The sequence below is a fragment of the Monopterus albus genome, unplaced genomic scaffold, assembly GCF_001952655.1.
Source record: "Monopterus albus unplaced genomic scaffold, M_albus_1.0 scaffold223.1, whole genome shotgun sequence".
Taxonomy (NCBI): Eukaryota; Metazoa; Chordata; class Actinopteri; order Synbranchiformes; family Synbranchidae; genus Monopterus; species Monopterus albus.
The window spans coordinates 800,357-809,653 of record NW_018128103.1 but is presented as its reverse complement, the minus strand read 5'-3'; the positions used below and the strand labels follow the sequence as shown (position 1 = coordinate 809,653).

The 9,297-nt window shown below is 42.1% G+C and overlaps 1 protein-coding gene across 1 annotated transcript; it reads right to left on the bottom strand.

Moving 5' to 3' along the window:
• Positions 1–3,294: 3,294 nt before the first annotated feature.
• Positions 3,295–9,295, bottom strand: ttpa (tocopherol (alpha) transfer protein; the record flags this gene model as incomplete). The annotated part of the gene is made up of 5 exons (XM_020619633.1): positions 3,295–5,366; positions 5,504–5,614; positions 6,048–6,241; positions 6,444–6,597; positions 9,218–9,295. Coding segments are annotated over 5 exons (759 nt in total), but the record flags the coding sequence as incomplete, so codon positions are not given.
• Between the last annotated feature and the right edge of the window lie 2 nt (positions 9,296–9,297).

The following is a 9,297-nucleotide window of genomic DNA, read 5'->3' as shown; positions in this document are numbered from 1 at the left end:
TACAGAAAATCAAAATACCATCTCTTCAGTAAGAATCTTCAGTAAAAATTAAAAAAATCGTTTTATTATTTATTTATTTATTTATTGTCATGTAAAAATGAACTACATAATTACATCTCAATATTGTTTAAATGTTTATAATGATGATACAAGTGAACTTTCTTAATTTAACAAACTAATATTGTAAGTTCAATTAATAAATGTGTTACATCCATGGATCAGGCCGTCCCCGGCACCTCTGCAGCTGTTACCGGGGCTATCAGCGACTCCACCCCTGCTCACATAGGAACACGCTCCCGGCGACAAGGCACACCTGCGCTCAATTAACTGCTCTATACTCTATACACGGCGCTGGTGTGTCCTCGCTGCCAGATGATCTCTTAGTCTTCTGCCGGTGACTTTGTGTGTTTCTTGTCCTGGATCCTGATGTCGTCTAAGATCATCCTACCCTGGTATATTGGTGTCATTCCACTGTGTTGACTGGAGTAAGTTTTTTGCCTTGGTTATATTTTTTGGTGAGCTGACTTCTGACCGTGGGCGGGCGACGGTGGGTTGATTCCCCGGCCGGTAACCAGCCTTTATTCTGGGCCTGCTCAGCGAAGACGGGGGGGCAGAAGGAAAGAGGAGGCCGACGTAATGGTATGCACTGTTCCCTTTTATTTTCTTAACTAGCCGAACCGGCCACTTCACTCTCTGTTCTCACACAATCACAACAAAAAAAACACACGCCCCTGCGTGGTGACGTCGAGCCCTCGCGTAACTGGCTCCGCCTATAACACCTGTGTTGTGCTCAGCTTCATCACACCCTCATCTGCCTATTGTCTCCTCTCTTAATCTCCTTCTCTGCTCTATACGTAGTGCCAAAACCTCTCCTCCGACCCCGGGCGGCTCCTCCAGTGGTCCAGTCATTTCTGCGGCCCTATCACCCGAGACCCACGCCGGCAGCTCCTCGCCTGATCCTTGCCACCCCCTTTCCGTTCCATACTGTCAAATAAATATCTCTCTCTGACCTGAGTTTGAGTCCTGCCTATTACTGAGTCCAGTTGCTCTGTTGGTGTGCGGCTTGCCGTAACAAAATTACAGACTAAAAGTGGAATCACACCGATTTGTTGATGTCAAAAATGCCTTTGTGCTGTTTTGACCTGCCATTGATTTCTGTATGATGAATAACACTGAATATATTGCTTTTAAACTATTGATTTGTGCAGTCAAAAGCTCAAAAAGGAATGCAGCTGCTCTGCATTAGCGTAGTTGTAATAAAATAGCGTTGGGTATATTTTCACCACTTTTTAATACACTAAATAAAAATAACAAATAATCAGCACAGAGGCCATGACAACCCGCAACAAAAAAGGGTATGGTTCACAATCTATACAACGCAAGGACACATTGTATTTATCTGAGATCTGCAATAATGTGTAGAGTATGTACTGTAAAGCAAGTGGCTTTCTCTGTGGAATGAGCTCTGAATTTGGGGTTTTGCAGCGCTTTAGAGGAGATACTGTTTACTGGAGTGAGTCAGGCTCATAAACATGGTTACTGACCTCTGAAAGTGATCGAAGGTCTGTACAGATACTGCACCAGAGAGGAGGGAGGACAGTAACAAAAAACAATCAACTACAGCTTAAGAAAGCTGCAGTACTTAATGACTGATTACCGTCTTGCCTCATTGGCTTTCTGTCAGTTTTAGTATTGATTTTAAAACTCTGTATTTAAAGCATGTCATGGTCCTACACTAGTCTACTTGACTGACATGCTACCGGCCTCTCAGGTCCTCAAATCTTTTCAGTCAAAAATGTTTAGTGAAGCTTTTAGTTATGCTCTGAGCCACTGAAACAACCTGCTCCAGGACCTGAGAGCAGAAATATTATTGTATTTAAACACAAACCTGAAATGGACTTTTTCAGCCTGGATTTTGAGTAGAACATTTTGTCTGTATTTTTATTCCTTGTTATGACACATATTGTATTTGTCATTGTCTCATATATTCTCCATCTTTTTTTTAACTTTTACATTTCTGACTCAGTTTTTTATTGTTCTAGTTTTTTATTTATCTGTATACATCTTTATATAAGGGTGAGAACTTGTATATTTTTAATAATTCACTATTGTATACTTATTATATGCTCATTACAGGTTTATAACTCAACTATAGCTGACAAATTTAGTGGAGTAAAACATAGAAGTGTTCCTAATTTTAAAAACATACAAGCATAAAGTAAATGAATGAATAATTAGACTCACCTGTAGTTGAATTCTTGTTCATAAGGATTTTGTTTTCTGAAATTTTGCTTTGCTCCTAAGACTTTCATTGAGGTGTATTCATTTTTGCAACATGGTCTTGAATGAATTTATTAGGGAAAATACTTTTTGTGTGTGCACATAAAAAAAAATCTTGGATGCAATCTTTGGCCCACATTTATGGGAATATTTTGTAGTATAGTGTCCCATAAAAAATGTTGATTCTGAAAGGAAAGTAATGGTTTTCTGACAAATCTGTTGGGGTGCGCTCATTTATGCTGAGCACTGTATGTACAAGAAAGGAGGTCATTCTGTGAAAATGGCACTAAATGTTTGTTTTTTTTAATTAGTGGTGGCAACAGGGAACCGGTGTTTGTGTACTTTTCACTGTGTCAGCCGCTGTCTGAGTTCAATCGAATCTGGCTCTGCCCTTCGGCTGCTGACTGATGACTTGGCATCAGCTGATATTTTAACATGTTTGACTAATGGATGTCCAGGACACACATCTGCAAACATACCAATATCTACCTACAATAATTCGCTGCTGAAGTAAAATGCCAGTTTGTTTGTGAAGTCAGCCACTGTGTGTGCGAAGCCTCAAACAGTTTGCCCCATGTACCAGGTGCTAAGCTCCAGACACATAATGAAATGCACAGGAGCCTGCACATGCACACACACAACCCACCACACCAAGTCACCATTTAACAACGGCCCATTATTGTGCCCGAATCTAACCCGCAGACTTATCAGCAGACAAAGATATGGGACTGTATCTTTGCTTCAAATGCTGACAAGATCTTACCAGTTTAAAAAATAAGTCAACTCTACCACAGAAAAAAAATCACTTGCATATTAAAAAACAAATCTCTAACTGTAAAGTATAAATGCATTTTCAGCAATTAATAAAAGAAATTATCAACTCTGCGTAAAGCAAATTTCCGTTTTTACAACAACTCAGTATACAGGATAATGTATGTGCATAATACACTTACAGATGACTAATGAAATTCAATTAAAGTATACATTTTGTCATAAAAGACTGTGACATTACATCAGAGGTTATATAAAACCATGGAAACAGTTGAATCCTATTAACAGTTCAAATGAAGACCCTGTTCAAATGATCGTGAACAAACAGAAGACAGGCTGGATTGATAAGATGAAAGCCTGGAGTGACAAGCTGGAGGGAAGGCAGAGTCCATGCTCATCATTTACTTATCTTTTACTTGCTGTCCAAGATGGCATACAATACTTCAGTCTCCCTCACAGTGTGGACTCTGCACTGTCACGCTGGCTCTCAGGTTGAGTTCACAGGATTTCACAGTAAGACACTGTTTGTTTAAAGCAGGACAAACCTGAGGGCTACTGTAGCAGAGTGTCTCATTCTCCTCTGCTCCGAGCCCAGTCCTCTGGCCGGTGTCCTGCTGGCCTCCTAGCAATCCGTCCTCTGGCTGTTAGCTATAAATGTCTAACAACGGAATGACTAGAGATCCCTGAAAGAACCAGATGTGATGTGACATCCATGTAGCATTCAGCAGCATTCCTGAAAAACCGAAAGACCTAAAAGAAAGTAGGCTTGTTTCTGAGTGGAGGTGACAAAGTAAGGCATTCTGTCTTTAGGTCCGGTCTCAGCTCCAAAACACTCGGAAGCTTGAGAAGTTCATTTGAACTAACTGTTAAAAGTGAGCAGCTAGCAGATATTAGCAAAGGTAGGTGAACTCACATGCATATGAATTGCATGACATGAATTACATTAAAAAACTTTCAGCATTGCAGGAAATACACTTATTTGCTTTTAAGAGAAAGGTCGACACCCCTACCTTGTCTGCTTTACCTGCACAGTATGGTAAAACTGATCATTTATGATTTTAACATTCTTACTCCCTTCCCAGTTAGTCACTGGTTCATTTGCTCTCGCCAGCCTGTTCCTGAGTTTTGTCTACTCTCTTACCTGGCTGCTTTATCCTCACACCCGGTTAGTTTTTGTTGTGGACACTTATAAGTCTGGACATTTTCCCTGCCTCGTCCACAGGCTCTGTGTGTTGTAACTATTTGTTTGGTTCCATTGTTTTTTTATCACTCCCTGACCAATTTATGTGTTTTTAGGTATTCCTTATGCCCGGTTGAATTTTGTTGTCAGGTTGAGCTTCTGGTTGTCTGTCTTTTGTTCCTTGTCCTACTAAACTGCTTAAATCCTAAGACTCTCACTCGGGTCTGCATTCTGGGTCCTTCCTGAGCCTGAATCTTAACATGTGCAGTTCAACCAGAAGATGCAGCCTCACCCTTTAGCCAGACTTCAGTGAACAATATAATGAGAGTTCACAAGCAAACATCCTGTAAAGTCAGCATGGTGGATTGGTGCTGAAGGTTTTAAAAGCAGCAGAGCCAGTATCAGGGTTGTCGCTCTTTACAAGAAATAATTTTCCAGGACATTTTCAGTGATGTCAAATGGGAACAACGTCTTAGAATAACAAATTCCCTTATGGAAGTTTCTCTTAAATCTTATGTGTTAATCTATGCTGATGCTTTATGACCAATTGATTACTGACAGCTGTTCCCCCTAATTCAGCTGTCAGATCATGCTGAGATCTGACAGTTTGCTCTCAAGAAAGGAAAATACAAAGTTGTGAAAGTTATTTTCCAGGATGTCAGTGTTTTTCCAGGACATTGTACAGTTTATCTCAATTTCCGTGACTAGAAAACTGGTCAAAAATGTCCAGGTTTTCCAGGATGTGTGGGGGACCAGATATACGTCTTTTTAGCTCTCATCACACAGCCAACAGCTTGGACACTACGGTAGAGGCAAAGACCCCAAAATGGCCAGCAGAGAGTGTTTTGGTCCACAGTGCAAGACAACCACGTGTGTGACTCAAGAGGCCAAACATCATCTGTCTGACAACAGTTCAGTCTTCTTTTTCCCTGAGATCATCAGGAGTAATGGTGATATCAGCAGTTGGGTGAGCGGCTATCTGCTGCAGCAGCTTCTCTGATTGAAGCAGCTGATTGGTCCAGTCGTGACATGCCTCCTCTATTCCGGGTCCCTTCCCTCCATATTCTGGAGGCAGAATGGCTGGTGAGAAGAAGTCACTTAAGGTTTTGTGGAAATCAGCACCGTGCATGTGGATCTACAGAGAGCAGAGGGAGCTTCGCTTTAAAAGTAGTTTAGAGACATTTCCACGCAGGATTTGTCTGTAAAACAGTCTGAGACCAGAGTGAGTGCAAGTGAAGTGTAACCAGTGTTCAGAGGTAACAGGGTGCTGACCCTCTGTTTGATCTTATCTGTCAGGAAGGGACAAATCATGGCAAAGACTGGCCGGAAGACCCTTGGCTCATTGACCAGATGAATTCCTCGGACCTTCAGCGGAAACGAGTCCCGTGTGTACACACACACACACACACACACACACACAGGTGAAAAAACATTAAGAAAGCTGACAACCAGTTTTGTGAAACAGTATGGAACAGCTAATAATGATAATCAGAGCACATTCACTGAGAATGTTAGGACAGTCGTCAGTGGAATGGAGTAAAAGTCTGCCCTCAGAATCACTGGGTTTGTCCCTAAAGTCACTCTTTAAAGTCGCTAAAGCTAGTGAGCAAACTGCTAAGTTGCCAACATGGCTACAGTGTAAGATGCCATCATAAATTAGATAGTTAGCCTAATCTATCCCATTCGGATGGTTGTCATCTGCATTGCAATAAAAACATTTTGGAAGAACACCCAAAGAGTATGAAAGGTTGAGCTCAATGTGGCACACAGAAGTTTTATTCACACTGACGCCACCATGATGAGATACTAGGCCTACCGAAAGTACAGAGGATATTTTTCTGGCGAGGGAAGGGGTAATATGTAGAGCTTGGCCTAAACACCACCCATGCAGGTCAAATATGGCCTTCAGACCCCGCCTCTGGGTCTCTGTCTCCCTGGAGATGATCTCAGATGTCATAAGGCTGACCCTGAACACCTGGAAGGCTGACCAGTCCTTTGGGTTCCACTGGCCTACGGACAGACAGATGGACGTACACGTGTTACTGCAGTCACATGGGCGACAATCAGTCTCTGCCCTACATTAAACAATAGTTTTTGTATTAACGTTTAAACTAATGATTCTGCAGCTCTTCATATGTTTAAGCTTTGAGCTACAACTAATTTGTTGAGTCTTGCGCCTCTCTTTTCAGCGACCACAAACATGCATACTAACCAATTCTGTAGATGAGCACCCTGCTGCCAGTGAGGTCCCGCTGTGGGAGAACGGCATGGTACGATGCGTTGAGGAGCCCGAGCACAGAGGAGGGGGACAGACAGCTGCTGATCTCAGGACACTCCTTTCGCCACCGCTGATAGTTAAGTAAGAGCTGCACAGGACACAGGGAGTATTCAAGGACATCAGGAAATGTACAGGAGTCCTCTGTGTCTGCAGCTGAAACCCTGGTGTATTGAATAAGGTGTTTTCTAACCTTTCATCTGCTCTGTCGTGAGCCACACCCTCAGGCCATAAAGTTCAAACAGAAAATAAAAGTAGTGCGTAGGCTCAGGGTGTTAGTTTGTATTAAAAGCAACTGCAAAGAAATATTAGTGTGTTAAATTAAAAGCAACTGCAAAGAAATATTAGTATGTTTGTCAGTCTGTATAAGTGTAGCAGAAGGGCAGAGCTTCGACCAACTTGACTGAGCTCCTACTGCATTCACATGAAAGAGGCGGCTCATTTAACATTCGGCTCATTTAACACTATTATATGACCCGCCTGCAGAGCAACTGACAGACACTGATCAGACAGTCAGTCTTGAGGAATGCTGTCATAAGAATGCAGCAACAACAATACTCTTAAGTATGGTAAAGTGAATGCAGTACTGAGTGCACCACAGACACGGCACATCCTTGCAGTAACGCAATCGTGCTATAAATGCCCTCCTGGTTCACTAGTTTTTTAGAGATAAATTTGTTTTTCATAGTGATATAATGAGTAAAAGGCAACTGAGCCGAATGCTGGCTGCTGGCCAACAGGGACAAACGTACCAGACTGTTTGAGCTGCACGGTATTTGCTTTTGGTACATTGGTCAGCTAGAGTGAATGTAGATGAGAGTGCAAGGAGGCAGCAAATAAACACAGAATAAAAGACCGTATTTGGGGACATGATTTACGTACAGTACTTCAATTTATGTATCAACTTTTTGTTGTTCATTCATAAATAAGTCAACACTAAACATGGGTAACTCTTGCCAACTAGGAGGATCCTATTGAGCTGTACGCACCTCCACTGCAACTCGGCTACCCAGGCGCACCTCCCACACTGGCGTAGAGCTGGGCTGCAGCCAAACACTTCTGTTAATGCCTCTACTCGCCATCTACCCTGGGCTGCTCATCTAGCGGTCTAGTTGTCTGTGACTGGCTGAAATGTCCACACTACATCTTACCACTACTGATTAAAAACTGTTTTTATCTTGAGCCTGTGTCTGAGTCCTGCACAGGCTGGGTCCTCAGTTGTGACTTCTGACAGCTAGTCGTAACACTTTTCAATTAAAGCAGGAACGTAACTTCATTACATTTATGTTTGCAAACAGATGTTTAGTATTAGAATTACTTTAATTTGAGAACAATTTAGAATCAACTTAGGATCATCTCATATAGTCTGAATAAGTTGGTTCTTTTCATATGAAACATGTAAGCCATGCAGAAAAACAGATATCTTAAATTCTCCATCGGTAATATAAACGATCCACAGCTTAGATGACTTGTCAGAGACAGGCTGAAAGAAGAATGTTCAAAATGTGTCCAGCAAAAACCTGTATATTTTGATTTCTACTCTCATCACAGAGTTTAGGTTACCAATTAACAAGTAACTGGCAATTAATTAGAATTTTTGGGAATATCACAAACACAAACTAAGATGTTTTAAAGAGAGCGGTGTCAGCGTGCCATTAATTATGGCACTCGCTGCATACCAGGAAACTGGCTCAGCTAGAAACGCCTGAACAAATTGTTCCAGGTCACGATATCCATTGTCTACTTAAAGCTGATATCAAGTCAAACAAGAGTTTGTTTAAGCTTTTTTGTATAACGTTTTTTTAAATCCTGATTTTGAGCCCTGTGATAGACTGGCAACCTGACCAGGGTGGAGGAGCTATTCAAATATTATTCCAATTGAAAGTACCAATGGGTCCATTTGTTAAACCTGCTTATCCTTAAGGTTCACAGGGGAACACAGGGTGAGGGTAGGGTGAAGGCAGGGTGCCCCCCCTCTGTCCCTGGGCTAACACCCAGAAACAGACAACCATTCACACCTATGAAGAATTGCTGACCAGTCGACCTAACCCGCGTCTCTCTGGACTGTGGGAGGAAGCATCCAGAGCAAACCCACACAGACACGGGGAGAACATGCAAACTCCACCGAGGGTTCCCCAGTGGGCCACGAGACTCGAGCCCGGAACCTTCATGCCCAGAGGCAACAGTGCCTTCTGAGTATCAATATCACAATGTAAAAATAGTATTTTACAGGCAAAAGTCAGTTTTGAGAGAATGGAAACTTGTGTAGCTTGTCAGTTTTATGCATTGTTGGGTAGGTTTGCCTATAATGATGCATCACATGCCTTCTAATTTGTAAATATAGCTGTTAAATCTTAATGTAAACAATACATTGGACTGAGAACAAACTGCTTCTCAGTGACTTTTCTGGCCCAACACAATAAATATAACCAAATATTTAATAATTTCCCTTTAATAACTGATAATCTGTCACACCAACACTACACTTAGGCTTTATTTTAACAGCTGTATCATAAAAACCTGAACAGACACTGGAGCCATCTGTCAGGAGAGGACTTTGGTAAAAATGACCTCTGCTCCTCAAACAGCCTCCACACGTCCCCGTAGCTGCGGTTCACTTCTTGTTAAATACCTTAAATTCACTACAGGTTGAAATGCGCACTTTCGGTTAGTTCCAGTAGTTTGTTCATGCTGGAGGGAGTGTGGTTTACCTTCAGGGCGAGCTCCACGTCGAAGTCTCTTGCCCGCAGAAACCTGATGAGAAAGCCGTCGGAGAAGGTCTTGGCGGCGG